Consider the following 18,371-nt stretch of genomic DNA (forward strand, 5'->3'; position numbering starts at 1 on the left):
CTTTCTCTTATTTTTCCACCAAGGGTTTTTTAAAATTAAATTTGTCATGGATGGGATGTATCTTGGGGCCAACCCTGTCCAATCTCAGCATGATTCATAAACACCTAAATATTTCTTCCCTGCCTCTCTCAACAGACTGCTTTGAAGTAATCCACTCTGCAGCTGAAAACATCTGATCAAACATAAACAGATGTGCGTCCATAGACATGTTGTTGACTTTTAAGACACCAGTTTAATTACTTAATGAAATGACATGTGCTGTTTCTTTACTACCTTGGCCTGTCTCTCGGTGCCTGGTGAATTTTATCTAGGCTCTTATTCTCTGATGAGAGCTCCAGTAGATTCCTGGTAGGTGGGTTGGGGCAGATGTGTGAGCCCATTCAGCTGTGATGTGCAAGGTTCCCAGGGGCCGATGGGTGGGACCTCTCACTGCTTGTGAGACAGTGGCCCTGAGGTCACTGGGATGGAGTATGGTGTGCTGCAGGCTGGTTGTGCTTGGTTTGTGGACTTTCCTTTGCTTAACCTCAGTGGCTCGCCTCTGTTGTGACTGTTTCTGGACACATGGGGAAAGAATATGCTGGGCAGGGACCAGACTCTTTGTTTGCTTTGCTGGGTGGACCTTTCCTGGGAGAAGCAGCCTGGACACAGAACAAAATGTGTGTGCCTTGTTGAAATCTAGAATCTTTGCTCTAGCAGGGAATGTCAGTGATACTGCGTCTAGTTCCTCATTTTATAGAGGAGGAATCCAAGTTCCCCAAGAGTTGAGGATCAGCAATAAACAAGGCAAAGACCAGAATTCACCATGCCTTCTGACTTTTTCTTCAGTGCTCATTCTGCTCTGCTTGATGAGTGGCCACTGGAATTGTTACAGACTTGAGAGAATGGCTGGTGGTGATGATTTAGTTGCTAAGTCGTGTCTGGCTCTTGTGACTCCACAGACTGTAGCCTGCTAGGCTCCTCTGTCCATGGGACTTTCCGGACAAGAATACTGGAGTGGATTGCCATTTCCTTCTCCAAGGACCTTCGAGAGAATGGCTTTATCTTTAAGAAACAACCATCTTCTCCTAACCCCTAATCAGGCAAATGTTTGCTTTATTTGGAATCTAAAGGAAGGAGAAACATCCAGAAACACTCAGTATACTGTGACTATGGGGAGAAAATGAACTCTCTTGTTGAGAGGGAGAGACTTTGTACTGTAGGGAGTGTCTCCCACAACTCAGATCCTTAGAAAGGCCAGGCCTGCCTCTAGGCAGACTGCCTCCTGGAATCATCTGGAAGCTGAAGGCCACCTTCTGCCAGCAAACTGCCACTAAAAAGACAATTTAAATATAATCTCTCCTGATGAGATTTCCAACCAGATTTCTGGAGCAGGGGGATTTGGAGAAAGATCATATAAATCTTTAAACTGAATCATGGAGCCTTTCTAAGGACATACCTTATTCTAATCTGTTATCAAAGCCTGCATGGTTTTCATGGAATCCTCTGTGGGCTCATGTATACTATTTATATGCATAACTTATTTTTAAAATACCTTATGCCCTCAAGACTTTTAATAAAAATAAACTGTCCCGAACCGGAGATAAGCCCCCCACCCACCTCAAAAAAAAAAAAAAAAAAAAACAACCCATTGGTTGAATCCTTGTTTAGGAAATTCACATTTGAAACCATGCAAATACTGGCACTGTGTACTTCTGATATTATCTGATGACAATTTATCATTGTCAGTGAGATACAGGGCTGTGTATGGTTTTTTTTTTAAGTTCTGCTGTGATATGGAAACAATTATCTTGTCAAGGCCAGAAAAACATTGGTTCTGTCAAACAGTATAAGAAAACTCATAATGAAAAGTTTGGAAAGTGACGTGAAAGAGTGCGACTAATCTCAAGGCTTGGGTGACTTCATGGGTTTGGTTACCTGCAAGCCCATCTCAACCTGGCTGGCAGTCCCCGTCCACCTCCCCCCTCACTCCCCTGCCACCGCCTTGCCTTCCACATGTGCTCTGGGGACAACCCAGGGAGGGGTGGGTGCTCAGGCCTGGGCCGTTACTCCTGGATCCAGCTAGTGGGTTTCTGTTAATTACACAAATCAGTAACAGATGTGTTGAGGCTGAGCACCTCATATTTATCCCACAATGTGTTTTCTTTAAATGGCAAATGTTTTTTAAGGCCAAAAAGAAAAAAAAATGTATCATTATATAGTTCTCCTCTGAAACACACAGCAAAAGGGATGAATACATGTCTCCAGAGAGGTATTTCGTCCTGTCATTTGAACAAGGAGCTAAGCCAACGGTCTCAGAATAGAAAGCCCTTTGTAACTGTCTGAGATCCTTATTAAAGTTTATTTAAATGTGGTATTCTATAAATCATAGCTTTTGTGTTCCCCAAGCTGTTAGACTGTAATTTGTAGCTGTGGTATTTTTACTCTATATAAAATGGTCGATAAGGTTGATAAATTGCTCCCACAGAGAAGGGAGCAAGGAGGAGCTTTCCCTAAATAGGAAAACAGTGAGGTTGGGAAAAGGAACACTCCACTTTTTTTTTTTTTTTTCTGATCTGTAAAGAGACACTTTTAGGCTTCCAAACAGATTAGTAGCATCATGCAGAACAGAAAATTTGGAAGTAGGGGTGGTATGGCTGCCCCTAGGAGGATGCAGTTCCTAGGCCAAAATTTTTGTTCAGGACTCCTGTTTATATAAACAATTTTGAGTCACCCCAAATCAGAATGTCAGCAGTGGTCTGATATAGTCTCAGGCCAGAATGCTGCTCACACGAGAGGCGGCAGAAGAATCCCTCCTCCACCCTCCACCCCTCCCATCTCTTTGGGGCTTCTGGTCAACCCATAACAATGAGAATAGCAGAAGAGAGAGAGAGATGGGGATAGTGGAGGTAGTAGAGGGCTTGAGGATGCCTGGAAGGGGAGAAAATGGATGGGAGTCCATGTGGGTCATGATCTGGCTAGTATGTCCCTCTCATCTGGTCCTAGTCATCAGAGGGGATCTTAAAATTTTTCTGAATGTAGCTAAGGACTTAAAGGGGAAGGGGAACATTTACTAGGATAACCATCTGAGCAGCTGGAGATTTCTTGCAAGGAAAGGAAGAAGCCTGTAATAGTAGAAATACTGCTTGTGACTTAATTTTTTTAATCATTTCAGTTCAGTCACTTAGTCATCGTGGCCAACTCTTTGTGACCCCATGGACTGCAGCATTCCAGGCTTCCCTGTCCATCACCAACTCCTGGAGCTTGCTCAAACTCATGTCCATTGAGTCGGTGATGCCATCCAACCATCTCATTCTCTGTCATCCCCTTCACCTCCTGCCTTCAATCTTGCCCAGCATCAGGGTCTTTTCCAATAAGTCAGGTCTCTGCATCAGGTGGCCAAAGTATTGGAGTTTCAGCTTCAACATCAGTCCTTCCAATGAGTATTCAGGACTGATTTCCTTTAGGATGGACTGGTTGGATCTCCTTGAAGTCCAAGAGACTCTCATCAATTCTTTGGTGTTCAGCTTTCTTTATGGTCCAACTCTCACATCCATACATGACTACTAGAAAAACCATAGCTTTGACTAGATGGACCTTTGTTGGCAAAGTAATGTCTTGGCTTTTTAACATGCTGTCTAGGTTGGTCATAGCTTTTCTTCCAAGGAACACGCATCTTTTAATTTCATGGCTGCAGTCACCATCTGCAGTGATTTTGGAACCCAAGAAAATAAAGTCTGTCACTGTTTCCATTGTTTCTCCATCTATTTGCCATAAAGTGATGGGACAAGATGCCATAATCTTAATTTTTTGAATATTGAGTTTTAAGCCAGTTTTTTCATTCTCCTTTTTCTCTTTCAAGCCCCTAAAGCCTAAACTGTGCTAAATCAATACACATCACTGGGAAAGGTGTTTTTTAAAAGTGAGTGACTCATGAATGACATTTGTAGAGGCAAAACTAGAGTTAGAGTAAACAGTGGTTGATATAATGAAATATTCACAAGGAAAGTGCATAATTATATCACGGTATTTCATGTTCTTTAAATCATGCTCTAATTTTCCATTGATTTTATTAATATAGTAGTTTGTTACGGGTACAAATATCTTTGGTTGTAGCAATAAAGGATTGCATTTCCATAAAAAAGTATAATCAGTAGGAAAATGCACCTTTTTAAAAAAATTGTTAAACACACGACTTGAAGCTTGAATCTTTGCATGTTTCTTCCTCCCTCTGTCCCTCCCTATCTTCCTTCCTTCCCTCCTTATTGAAGGTATTCACTTATGGGCACCATCCATTTGTCAGAGACAGAGTTTCATGTGCAGTAGTAAAGAATATCTCTATTACTTTGCCAGGCAAAGGGGAACACAGTGTACTCCTGCCCTTGAAAACTGTTTGTCCCAACCTGGGAGGATTTGGTGAGGAGTCTTATAGCAATGGTTCAAAGAGGGGGTGTGCTGATAAGGGTTGGGGTATATGAGGGCCTGTACTCCATTAGCCTGGTCTCAGGCAATCTCTTGATGCATTTCTCTGGTTCTTCTAATCTGGCCTCTCTGGTCTTCTCTGGAAGGAAGAGTGCTGACATCTTGCCTTTGTTGGGGATTTTAGTGTGAGCTAAAGAGCTCAAAGATATTGTTATGTATGTCCCTTGAGGTTATTGTTATGTGCTTCTGTTAGGTCCATACCATACCTAGAAATGGTATGGACCTAACAGAAGCATAAGATATTAAGAAGAGGTGGCAAGAATACACAGAAGAACTCTACAAAAAAGATCTTCATGACCCAGACAACCATGATGGTGTGATCACTCACCTAGAGCCAGACATCCAGGAATGTGAAGTCAAGTGGGCCTTAGGAAGCATCACTATGAACAAAGTTAGTGGACATGATGGATTTCCAGCTGAACTATTTCAAATCCTGAAAAGATGATGCTGTGAAAGTGCTGTACTCAATATGCCAGCAAATTTGGAAAACTCAGCAGTGGCCACAGGACTGGAAAAGGTCAGTTTTCATTCCAATCCCAAAGAAAGGCAATGCCAAAGAATGCTCAAACTACCGCACAATTGCACTCATCTCACACACTAGTAAAGTAATGCTCAAAATTCTCCAAGCCAGGCTCCAACAGTATGTGAACCATGAACTTCCATATGTTCAAGCTGGATTTAAAAAAGGTAGAGGAACCAGAGATCAAATTGCCAATATCTGCTGGATCATCAAAAAAGCAAGAGAGTTCCAGAAAAACATCTACTTCTGCTTTATTGATCCATGTCAAAGCCTTTGACTGTGTGGATCACAACAAACTGGAAAATTCTTCAAGATATGGGAATACCAGACCACCTTACCTGCCTCCTGAAAAATCTGCATGCACGTCAAGAAGCAACAGTTAAAACTGGACATGGAACAACAGACTGATTCCAAACAGGAAAAGGAGTATTTCAAAGCTGTATATTGTCACCCTGCTTATTTAACTTATAGGCAGAGTACATCTTGTGAAATGCTGGGCTGGATGAAGCACAAGCTGGAAGCAAGATTGCCAGGAGAAATATCAATGGCCTCAGATATGCAGATGACACCACCATTATGGCAGAAAGGGAAGAGGAACTAAAAAGCCTCTTGATGAAAGTGAAAGAGGAGAGTGAAAAAGTTGGCTTAAAACTCAACATTCAGAAAACTAAGATCATGGCATCTGGTCCCATCACTTCATGACAAATAGATGGGGAAACAGTGGAAACAGTGAGAGACTTTATTTTGGGGGGCTATAGAACCACTGCAGATGGTGACCGCAACCATGAAATTAAAAGACGCTTGCTCCTTGGAAGAAAAGCTATGCCCAACCTAGACAGCATATTCTAAAGCAGAGACATTACTTTGCTGACAAAGGTCCATCTAGTCAAAGCTATGGTTTTTCCAGTAGTCATGTACACATGTGAGAGCTGGACTATAAAGAAAGCTGAGTGCCAAAGAATTGATGCTTTTGAACTGTGGTGTTGGAGAAGACTCTTGAGAGTCCCTTGGACTGCAAGGAGATCCATCTAGTCCATCCTAAAGGAGATCAGTCTTGGGTATTCATTGGAAGGACTGATGCTGAAGCTAAAACTCCAATAATTTGGCCACCTGATGCAGAAAACTGACTTATTGGAAAAGACCCTGATGCTGGGCAAGATTGAAGGCAGGTGGATAAGGGGATGACAAAGGATGAGATAGTTGGATGTCATCACTGATGGACATGTGTTTGAGCAGGATACCGGAGTTGGTCATGGACAGTGAAGCCTGGCATGCTGTAATCCATGGCATCAGAGAGAGTTGGACACGACTGAGTGACTGAACTGAAACTCCCTTGAGGTGGAACCAGGACCTTGTCCTAGGCTTCAGTGTTGTTTCTTCGCTTTTTCACCCTGTCTCTGCATCCTGTTCCTGATTAACAGTTGCTGGAATCTTCCCTTTGAAACTCAAGGTCATACAGGTTGGAGCTGTTCCCTACAAACAAGAAATGGGGGACATGGAAAGGCTTCCATGCCCAGGAGCCCCATGGGATCCTGCAGTTTCACCAAGAAGCTTGAAGTCTAGTGGGGAGGGCCTGGGAACCAGTACATAGATAATTATTGAGTCGACAGCTGTGAAGCAGTGAGGTATGGAATGTCATGGGACTACTGGCCTGGAACCCAGCTATGGAAGATGGCAGTGGGCAGAGCTCAGAAAGGCTTACTAGAAGATCTGACCCTGGGCTGACCTTTCAGGATCCGTCAGAGTGAAGCAGGTGAAGAGGGAAAGAATGGGAATCCCTGGTTTGGGATTCCCATCCCAAACTGAAGTGAAGACTGGTTTGGGCTGGAACACCACCCATCTGGCATGGTTAAGTTAGTGGGGTTTGGGATTAATTTAATGTGGGGTGTTGGAGAGAGGAAGAGAGATCAGATTTCTGACTTGGGCTCTGGGATGGAAGTGGTAGTGTCAGAAACTGATTTAGGGAGCATGGGAAGGGGCCTGGTTAAGGGACTGTGAGAATGAGTCCAGGCCTGGACACACTTGAGTTTGCAAAGCCCATGGCATGTCCTCAGGGGAGGGTCTACTAGCAAGTTAAATGTTTAACATTTATAAAAAGTTGTAGAATATTCAACAAATCTTTTTAGAGCACCCACCATTGGCTAGACACTGCTCTAGATATGGGAGTTATCGCTGTGCATAAGTCTCTGTTTCATGGAAATTATATTCTGTGCTGTGCTTACTCACTCTGTCCTGTCTGACTTTGCGACTCCATGGACTGTAGTCCACCAGGCTCTTCTGTCCATGGGGGTTCTCCAGGCAAGAATACTGGAGTGGGTTGCCATGCCCTCCTCCAAGGGATCTTCCCAAACCAGGGATTGAACCCAGGTCTCCCACATTACAGAAAGATTCTTTACTGTCTGAGCCACCAGGGAAGCCCAAGAATACTGGAATGGGTAGCCTGTTTCTTCTCTAGGGGAACTTCCTGACCCAGGAATCGAAGTGGGGTCTCCTGCATTCCAGGCAGATTCTTTACCAGCTGAGCTACCCGGGAAGATTATATTCCAGTGGGATGAAAACAGATAATAAAGGAGTAAATTAGTGAGATAATTTCAGAATTGCTATTAAGAAAGCACTGGGTATTGTAGAAGTTCTCATTGGGAAGTTAACACTGGAACTGTGTCCTGAGTGTTTAGAGGGAAATGTTCATATGAATACCCTGGGGTTCAAGTATTCCAGACAGAGGGCATAGCAAGTGCAAATGTCCCCTGACATAGGAATGAGCCTGGTAAGTTAGAGAAAGACAATCGGTGAAGCTGAAGCTCCATAAGAAAGGACAAGAGTGCAGAAAGGCAAAGTTGAAGAGGTAGGCTGCATGGATCACGAAGGGCCTTAAGGCATGGTGCAGAGTCTTAGAAGTTCACTCTAAAATGGGAAACCACTTGAAGCTTTTAAGCAAATTGTATCATTTTAAATGACAAAAACCAGCATACAGAATTGTATTTGTTGTACACTTTCAACTATATAAAATGACAAGAGCAGGGAAGCTTTTAAAGAAACTTGCCAAGTGATACCACGGATTGAGCAGTGGTTTCATACCACGGTCAGTGCTATGAATGCTGAGTACCAGGGCTGGAAGGTGGTCCTGACACTTGATAGGCCAGCAGTCTTACGACTCTGTGATCTCAGGACTCTATCAATATTTATTATTTGTTGTTGTTGTTTAGTTGCTAAGTCATGTCTGACTCCTTGCGACCCCATGGACTATAGCCCACCCAGTCTCCTCTGTCCCTGGTATTTTCCAGGCAAGAACACTGCAGTGGGTTGCCATTTATTTCTCCAGGGGATCTTCTCGACCCAGGATCGAACCCATATCTCCTGCATTGGCAATATATTAGGAATTAAAATGGAGGATAGTTAAACATTTATTAAAAATAACACACCCATGACATGCTTATCTAAATAACATATTTTAGTGAAAAAAAATTGTGGTACTTTTCAAAATAAAAAATTAGTTTTGCAAAGAGAGTTTTTATACTTAAGTTCTTACTATTTATCACAACAGGAGGCACTTGGGTTCTCACATCTGCTTCTGCATCCATTTGGTTGTGACATCACACATCATATATACTCATATGAGAATGAGAGTAAAGAAGGAAAGTAAACAGCTTCTTGGCATCATTCTGATAATAGTTTTGACACTGTGGATCCCCTAAAAGTTCCCTATATCACTTTGAAAATCTTTGTGTTCAGTGACATTGGGCAGTCTCCTAACTTAATGGGCCTCAAACTAGTTTCCCCTATCTATAAACTGGAACCTGTTAATAGCACCAACCTCACAGGATTGTTGTGATTATTTAATGAGTTAATACCATCTGGCCCATAGGGTGTTCCATACGTTATCAGCCAGCTAATCTTTGTTTTCTTTTTGTTGTGATTCTGCGTGGCAGCAAGCCCTCTTGCAAGAAATTGTAAAAACTCATTTAAACTTTATTCTCACTAATTTTCCTTTCCTGTCCTCTCTTTCTCAAGTTGTGAAATGAGGCTTCAGATCTGAACACCAGCTTACAAACGCTACCATCAGATAACTGCAGGTTTAATGCTAGGCACTTTGTGGTGATGTTCATGGCGCTTTAGGCCAGACCATCAGTGCTGATTGTTTTGTTGTTGTTTAGTTGCTAAGTTGTGTCTGACTCTTTTGGGACCCCATGGATTGTAGCCCACCCAGGCTCCTCTGTCCATAGGATTTTCCAGGCAAGAATATGGAATGGGATGCCATTTCCTTCTCCAGGGGATCTTCCTAATCCAGAGACAAAACCTGTGTCTTTTGTATTGGCAGATGGATGTTTTTTTACTGCTGAGCCACCAGGGAAGCCCCACTCACAGTTTAGCTTGTCATAATCTTCCAGATTCTTTCTTTCTTGATGAGGAAATCATCTGTCCTCAGTGAGTAGAGGTTGGATGGTGGATGAGGTAGAGGAAAAAGAGATCCAACAGTGTGAGGTTTTGCCTGGGGCTATCACACTTCAATTAAATTGCTTTCCCCCTCTTAAATATTCCATGCTTCAATCATGAAATGAATTGATATGAAACCATCATAAAATACTTGAGGGTATGTGTCAGCTACTGCTTTCTTTCTGGATGGGATAAGTTAAATTCTCAATCTTGGCTTCAACAGTGGACTCACCAGAGAAATTTTAAAAATTATTGATACTTTGATCATCCCACCTCCAAAGATATTGATTTAATTGGCCTAGATATGGCATGGGCATCAGGATATTTAAAATATTCCCATTGCCCAAAGTCCCACCAGACTGTGACTAAAGAATAGGTCATGTGTTTCCCTTTTTATTGTAAAAAATAACAAATCTACAAAAAAGTATATAATATATAAACGTCAGCTTAACAAATTGTAAAATGAACACTCACATCCCCATGATCCAGTGCAAGAACAAGAAGGTTGCCAAACCCCAGAAGCTCCCTTGCCTTTTCTCAGTCACACCTCATTTTCCAACTCTCTGGAGGTAATCATTGCCCTGATATTTTATAATCATGTTCTTTTATAGTTTTACCATATGAGCATAAACCTCTAAACAACATAGATTGGCACATTTTTAAACTTTACTGAAAGGGAATCATACTTTTTTGTCTGGCTTCTTTTGCTCAACATCGTATATATTTTTTGATTCATTTGTGGTTTTGGATACAGTTATATAGTTCCTTGCTTTTTATTATTTTGTAGAATTCTATGATATCAGTATAACACAGTGTCTGCCATGAATGTTTCTGGTTTGGAGCTTTTATAACCAGTGCTGGTATGAGCGTTTTCATAGGTCTCTTGGTGCAGGAAGGCAGGCATTCTGACATATATTTCTAGGAATAGACTCGTTGGACACATTGGCTCATCTGAAGCAAGAGAAAGAGGCTGAGCAGACAGGAGTTTGGCAGATAGGAGGTGGTATCTGCAACTCTGTTAACAATCTACTGTGGGCTGGGCCCCTGGAGGGTTGCACTGCTCTGAGCCATGTGCCCTGGGGATGGTGAAGATTTACAGAAGGCAACTGAGGCACTCAGGACCCTCTGCTTTTAATCATTTTCTGAGACTAGAGGGATAATGTTCCCGTCAAGGGTAGAGATCCTGTTGACATACTTCCCAATCTGGACGGCCTCCTGGGATTAGGGTCTACGGCAGGACACCTGGTTGGCCCACAAAACATCAGGCTTTCATCCCAACCTCAGCAGCTCATAGAATGAGATAAACACGGTCTCTGGAGAAAAAAAAACACACATCATCCTAGGCCTTGAAGTGGTTCTTAAATTCTCATCCTCCCCCTGATCTTGAGAGGTATTCCCCATTCATTAGTTCATTGAGGCTTTGATGGAGATACTTTTTTTTGCCCTTGGTTCTTGTTATTGTTGTTGTCTTCAGTGGGGAGTTTGGTGTTAATCAATTGCTATTGATGGCACATGTCTCTGCCACATACAAGGTTTCCCAGGTGGCTCAGTGGTAAAGAATCTGCCTGCAGTGCAGGAGATGCAAGAGACACAGGTTCAGTCCCTGAGTCAGAAGGATCCCCTGGAGAAGGAAAGGGCAAACCACTACAGTATTCTTGCCTGGAGAATTCCATGGACAGAGCAGCCTGGAGGGCTACAGTCCATGAGTTCACAAAGAGTGGGACACGACTGAGCATGCATACGTGCATCTTCAGTGGGGAGTTTGGTATTAATCAGTTGTTATTGATGGCACATGCTCCTGTCTTGTGAGCACCATAAATCCAGGCTTGTGTCAGATACCTCTGCTAGAATATCCTGGGGTTTCCAGGGAATGCTCACAAGCTTTTCTGGTCTATTATGGTTGCCTGACACTCCAGGCAATTCCCCTGCCCTTCTGCAGGTTCTCTCTTGCCACACAGAGTCTCAGATGCTCTAGAATCTGCGCTGTCTGTACTACTTTGCTCCCAGCATAAACATAGGCTGAGGTATGCTAGAGTTAGCCCATATTGGTCCCTAAGAACTGCTTTTTAAATGTGAGCCAGTGGTTAAACATAGTTGTTAATGAAAATTAAATTCTGTAAACTTATAATTTAAATAAACTATGTGGAAAACAAAGTTCATAACTAATCCAAACTCATCACTTAAATTATTTACCTTAATTGGAGGACAATTACTTTACAATATTGTGAGTTTTTTTGCCATATATCAATATGAATTGGCCACAGATATGCATATGTCCCCTCCATCCTGAAGCCCCCTCCCACCCCATCCCCATCCCATCCCTCTTGGTTGTCACAGAGTCATGGCTTTGGGTGCCCTGCTTCATGCATCAAACTCGCACTGGTTATCTATTTTTACATATGGTAATATATATGTTTCAATGCTATTCTCTCAAATCATCCTACCCTCTCCTCCCACTGAATCACTTTTAAATGAGTTCTCCATCTTTTGCTGATTACGCTCTTGAGGTTAATGGTATCTACTGGATTGATGTGGTAGAAATACTATACAGTGGTGTGCTATGGCACATCTCTTCATAACTCAGTGATATGACTGCTTGAACAGCTAATGGAAAATATTTACATCATGGAAATTGGTAAATGTTACAACTCAGGCTTTTTATTTTAAGACCTTAGTTGTTAAACACCTAGCATATCGCTGGACATAAGGCCCCTTTTCAGATCCTCACAGCAGAGTTCAGGCAGAATTTAATAAGCCTCAAAGTGGTGCTAGTGGTAAAGAACCCATCTGCCAAAGCAGCAGGTGTAAGAGATGCAGGTTTGATCCCTGGGTCAGGAAGATCCCCTGGAGGAGGGCATGGAAACCTACTCCAGTATTCTTGCCTGGAGAATCCCCATGGGCAGAGGAGCCTGGTGGGCTACTGTCCATAGGGTAGCAAAAAGTCAGACACAACTGAAATGACTTCACGTGCACGCACAGATAACAAAAGAGAACTTAAAAACTGGTTACTAGAAATGGTTATTCTGAGTCACAAGCATAGGCCTCTTGATGGTGGTCCCTAATGTTGCCCCTTTGCCTAAATCCTGTCTCAACTGTTTATTGGTAGTAGAATTCAACTTTCCTACCTTGTGTTTGGCATACCCTCAGAGAGAAAATGACATTGAGCAGGTCTTTCCTATGTAGATTCCAGGCCTCAACTCTCTGAGATATTCAGAGAATAAAGCAAATTCCTTCCTTCTCTCATCTAGCCCACACCTCCATTTTTCTGTTCTCATTTTTTCTTTTTCTTTTTTTTTTTTGCCCTAAGAATGAAGTCTCCGTGAGTTGCTTGACATATCCATGCTCCTTACTTCTCACCAAGGGACTAACCTTGCTGAGAATACAATAATCAGCATTTTTCACAGTGTCTGGTTTATTCAGTGTTGAATAAAACCACCTGTGGAGCTTCAAAAGAAATTTCAGATTGAGATTTGGCCTTTATTTTTTTTTTAATTTTTATTTCTACTTTATTTTACTTTACCATACTGTATTGGTTTTGCCATACATTGACATGAATCCAACACAGGTGTTCCCAAACATGAACCCTCCTTCCACCTCCCACCTCATATCATCTCTCTGGATCATCCCCGTGCACCAGCCCCAAGCATCCTGTATCCTGTATCGAACATAGACTGGTGATTCGTTTCTTACATGATAGTATACATGTTTCAGTGCCATTCTCCCAAATCATCTCACCCTCTCCCTCTCCCTCAGAGTCCAAAAGTCCGCTCTACACATCTGTGTCTCTTTTGCTGTCTCGCATACAGGGTCATCATTGCCATCTTTCTAAATTCCATATATATGTGTTAGTATACTGTATTGGTGTTTTTCTTTCTGGCTTAGTTCACTCTGTATAATCAGCTCCAGTTTCATCCATCTCATTAGAACTGATTCAAATGTATTCTTTTTAATGGCTGAGCAATACTCCATTGTGTATATGTACCACCGCTTTCTTATCCATTCATCTGCTGATGGACATCTAGGTTGTTTCCATGTCCTGGCTATTATAAACAGTGCTGCAATGAACATTGGGGTACACGTGTCTCTTTCTATTCTGGTTTTCTCGGTGTGTACGCCCAGCAGTGGGATTGCTGGGTCATAAGGCAGTTCTATTTGCAATTTTTTAAGGAATCTCCACACTGTTCTCCATAGTGGCTGCATTAGTTTGCATTCCCACCAACAGTGTAAGAGGGTTCCCTTTTCTCCACACCTTCTCCAGCATTTATTGCTTGCAGACTTTTGGATCGTAGCCATTCTGACTGGTGTGAAGTGGTACCTCATTGTGGTCTTGATTTGCATTTCTCTGATAATGAGTGATGTTGAGCATCTTTCCATGTGTTTGTTAGCCATCCGTATGTCGTCTTTGGAGAAATGTCTATTTAGTTCTTTGGCCCACTTTTTGATTGGGTCATTTATTTTTCTGGAATTGAGCTGCATAAGTTGCTTGTATATTTTTGAGATTAGTTGTTTGTCAGTTGCTTCATTTGCTATTATTTTCTCCCATTCAGAAGGCTGTCTTTTCACCTTGCTTATGTTTTCCTTTGTTATGCAGAAGCTTTTAATTTTAATTAGATCCCATTTGTTTATTTTTGCTTTTATTTCCAGAATTCTGGGAGGCGGATCATAGAGGATCCTGCTGTGATTTATGTCGGAGAGTGTTTTGCCTATGTTCTCCTCTAGGAGTTTTATAGTTTTTGGTCTTACATTTAGATCTTTAATCAATTTTGAGTTTATTTTTGTGTGTAGTGTTAGAAAGTGATCTAGTTTCATTCTTTGAGATGTGGCCTTTAAAGACTGGCTTCCACTTCTCTTTTCCTTGAACAAGTATACACTATCTCAAGAACAAACAGCAATGCAAAGACATATAATAGTCCAAATCCAGATTTACCAATAAAGCCACCAAAATATTTTTTTCTTCTATATTATCTACATGTATAGGACATGATTTGAAAGATTGCCTTACCTATGTTATATGTTATATGTAGAACTTACCTTTAGTTTCTCTTTCTGGAACAATTGCATTTAAGATTCCTGTTGCTTTCAGAATTTCCCTAAGAAGAAAGTGTGCTTCAGAAAATATTCAAACTCCAGCACTTCTTTCCACTGATCATCTGATCCAGTTGCCTTCATCTTTCACCTGGAGCACTGCACTAGCCTCCTAATTGGTTTCCCAACTTCCACAATTGTGCCTCTTTAGTCTATTCTCAGCACAGAATCCAGAGAATCAGGTTAAAGTACAAATCATGATGTTCCTGTGCTCAAAATCCTCTAATGCCATCATCTTTTATTTAGGGAACAATCCATAGTTACCTCTATAGGATCCTCCTGTAATTATTTATTTGAAATTCATGATACTCCATGTAGGTTGCTCTGCTCCAGCCAAATGGGCTGTCTTGCTGTCCTCTGAACCTGCCAGATGCTTTCTTGCCTCACAGATTTTTCATGTGATCTACTTGCCATGTGAAATGTTCATGTCCCAGAAAGCTGCATATTTTGATCCTTAATTTTCTTCAGATCTTTTTTCTCAAATGTTACTTCTTAGTGATACCTTCTCCAATCACCTTACAACCCTTCCATATTTCCTACCCTCTTTCTACCCCAGTATTTGTTACTTTCTTACTCATTTACTCATCAACTATATATCTTGCTTATTATATAAAATCTTTTTTGTTGTTTCCTCGGCACCATTACAGTGAAGATTTCATGAGGAATTTTTATCTGATTGTATCATGTTAAATTATCATTGCTGAGAACCTGGTACCTGGCACATAGTGGTTTCTTAATAAACATTGAATGAATGAATGATACAGTGGTAGAACAGACATTGGTTAGGGGCTGGAGACCTATGTTTTATTTTATTTGTTTTTAAAATATTTGTTTATTTTGCTGCATCAAGTCTTAGTTGTGTCATGTGGGATCTTTCATCATGATGCATGGACTCTCTGGTGTGGCTCGAAGGCTCCAGAGGGCACAGGCTTCAGTAGTTGCGTCATATGGGCTCTCTAGTTGTGGCACACAGGCTTCAGATTATGTGGGCCCAGTAGCTGTGGAGCGTGGCATGTGGAATCTTAGTTCCCTGACCAGGGATCGAATCTGGATCCCCTACATTGCAAGGCAGATTCTTAATCACTGGAACACCAGGGAAGTCTCTAGAGCTGGAGACCTATGTTTTAATCTTTCCCTTTGCTTGTGATAAGGTCTATAATACTTTTTCCATTCTGTTTCTACATTTCTGTATACTTATTAATACAAAGGATGCATAAGAACTATTTCACATGCCTCACTTTTAGTGAGGTTCATGCAAGGAAATGTTGTCTATAGGTGTGAGGGGTGTTTTTATTGTCTGATTTATATCCAGTGTAGCAAGCAGCTAGCTCCATGCCCACTTTGCTTTAAACCACTCACAAGAAAAAGTTCTCCATGTGAACACAGGATGGGGCTGACAGGTTCATTTCTGTATCTCCCTCTGAAGATGTTCATGGATCCTTTGCTTATTGCTTAGCAGTTCAGGTAGTTGGACTTATAGAAGACATTGAAAACCTAAAGGGTGAAATAACCCATCAAAGGGGCCAGAGCTTATGTGCATCCAGCACTGTGTTAGGTGTGCTACGTGTCTCATGCCCTTCTCCCCAACTGAAATTCTACAAGGAAAGTATGACTTCATTTTAGAGATGAAGAGATTGAAGTTTAGAGAGATCTAGGTGTCCCACAAAGCAGCAAAGCTGATAAGAGAATGAGCCTGGGGAGAACTCAGGTCTGTCTGACTCTAACACCAAACTCGCATCCACTTTAGGAAAATTGAGATAGTTAGTCCAAAAGCCTAAAAGTGAATATTCTTACACCTATGCATGCTGTTTCTCACTGATGTGTTAATTTCATTTCAGACTGTCTACGACCAGTGGTTCATTACCCTTTTTAACATTGTCTACACATCGCTGCCTGTTTTAGCCATGGGGATTTTTGACCAGGTATGTGTTTTCCTTTGTCTTCGTAACTTACTTTGCTCTGTTGATGCCTTTTAGTTGCTTTTAGCTTCTAAGTAGAAGCTTTTGAACTGTGGTGTTGGATAAGACTCCTGAGAGTCCCTTGGACTGCAAGAAGATTAAACCATCTATCCTAAGAGAAATCAGTCCAGAATATTCATTGGAAGGACTCATGCTGAAGCTGAAACACCAATACTTTGGCCACCTGATGCTAAGAACTGATTCATTTGAAAAGACCCTGAAGCTGGGAAAGATTGAAAGCAGGAGGAGAGGGGGACGACAGAGAATGAGATGGTTGGATGGCATCACCAACTCAATGGACATGAGTTTGAGTAAACTCTGGGAGTTGGTGATGGACAAGGAGGCCTGGCGTGCTGCAGTCCATGGGGTTGCAAAGAGTTGGACATGACTGAGCAACTGAACTGAACTGAGAAGATGCAAATCATGGAAAGAGTCCTAAGAATGGAGTCGATACCTTAATAGGTATCACATGGATCAAAAACCCTTCTAACTCCCCCAAAAGATCTCGGATTAGGTGAAATATCAATAACCTCAGATATGCAGATGACACCACCCTTATGGCAGAAAGTGAAGAGGAACTAAAAAGCCTCTTGAGGAAAGTGAAAGTGGAGAGTGAAAAAGTTGGCTTAAAGCTCAACATTCAGAAAACGAAGATCATGGCATCCGGTCCCATCACTTCATGGGAAATAGATGGGGAAACAGTGGAAACAGTGTCAGACTTTATTTTTTTGGGCTCCAAAATCACTGCAGATGGTGATTGCAGCCATGAAATTAAAAGACACTTACTCCTTGGAAGGAAAGTTATGACCAACCTAGATAGTATATTCAAAAGCAGAGACATTATTTTGCTGACTAAGGTCTGTCTGGTCAAGGCTATGGTTTTTCCTGTGGTCGTATATGGATGTGAGAGTTGGACTGTGAAGAAGGCTGAGCACCAAAGAATTGATGCTTTTGAACTGTGGTGTTGGAGAAGACTCTTGAGAGTCCCTTGGACTGCAAGGAGATCCAGCCAGTCCATTCTGAAGGAGATCAGCCCTGGGATTTCTTTGGAAGGAATAATGCTAAAGCTGAAACTCCAGTACTTTGGCCACCTCATGCGAAGAGTTGGCTCATTGGAAAAGACTGATGCTGGGAGGGATTGGGGGCAGGAGGAGAAGGGGATGACAGAGGATGAGATGGCTGGATGGCGTCACTGACTCGAGGGATGTGAGTCCGAGTGAACTCCGGGAGTTGGCGATGGACAGGGAGGCCCAGCGTGCTGCGATTCATGGGGTCTCAAAGAGTCGGACACGACTAAGCGACTGAACTGAACTGAACTATCCTCTTAAAGACTCACACCCTACATTATTTTCTCTAAAGGCTCTGAGAGGTCCTACAAGAAATTGTCTCTTTAATTACATTGTAGCCCAGAATTTCCCAAACTCATAGGACTGTACGTTTACTTACTTTTCATGTAGAACTGACCAATATGCTTCAGAGCTAGTCTCTCTAGTTCACACACTGGGAATCCTGTATTCGCCTCTGAACTATGTATTAGTTCAGAACTGTATTAGCCAGTGAACTGTGTGAGGATACATAGAGAATCATGGAGCTGGGCTGGAGTGCAAAGAGCTAGCATCTGCGGTGAAACTGCCCAGCATGACTCAAAACAGAAACTCCAGGCCAGAGGAGCACCCTGCCAATGGGAGAGGGAGACATAGAGCCCCAGAGCCATGGAGAGAGAAAGGGTATCGTTTTCTTTAGTTTAGCTCAGTGTGCTTGCGGGGAGGGAAGGGAGGGAATCAATTATAAAATGGTAGGTCCTTGGCACACTTAAGGCCTTGGAGGGTACTTCCTGGATGGGGGAAAAGTCTGGCTGCCCATGGAGAAGTGAAAGACTAGCCAGAGGAGTTTCCATGGCACAGTTAGAGTGTATT

At 42.1% G+C, this 18,371-nt stretch overlaps 1 protein-coding gene across 1 annotated transcript in view; it reads left to right on the plus strand.

Moving 5' to 3' along the window:
* Nucleotides 1-18,371, plus strand: part of ATP8B4 (ATPase phospholipid transporting 8B4 (putative)) — a 284,625-nt gene that overhangs the window by 248,640 nt on the left and 17,614 nt on the right. Inside the window, exon 26 of the mRNA XM_052647369.1 lies at nucleotides 16,336-16,419. Coding sequence (XP_052503329.1) covers nucleotides 16,336-16,419 — 84 coding nt within the window. The remainder of the gene's footprint in view (nucleotides 1-16,335; nucleotides 16,420-18,371) is intronic.

Source organism: Budorcas taxicolor, chromosome 10, assembly GCF_023091745.1.
Source record: "Budorcas taxicolor isolate Tak-1 chromosome 10, Takin1.1, whole genome shotgun sequence".
In the NCBI taxonomy this organism is placed as follows: domain Eukaryota; kingdom Metazoa; phylum Chordata; class Mammalia; order Artiodactyla; family Bovidae; genus Budorcas; species Budorcas taxicolor.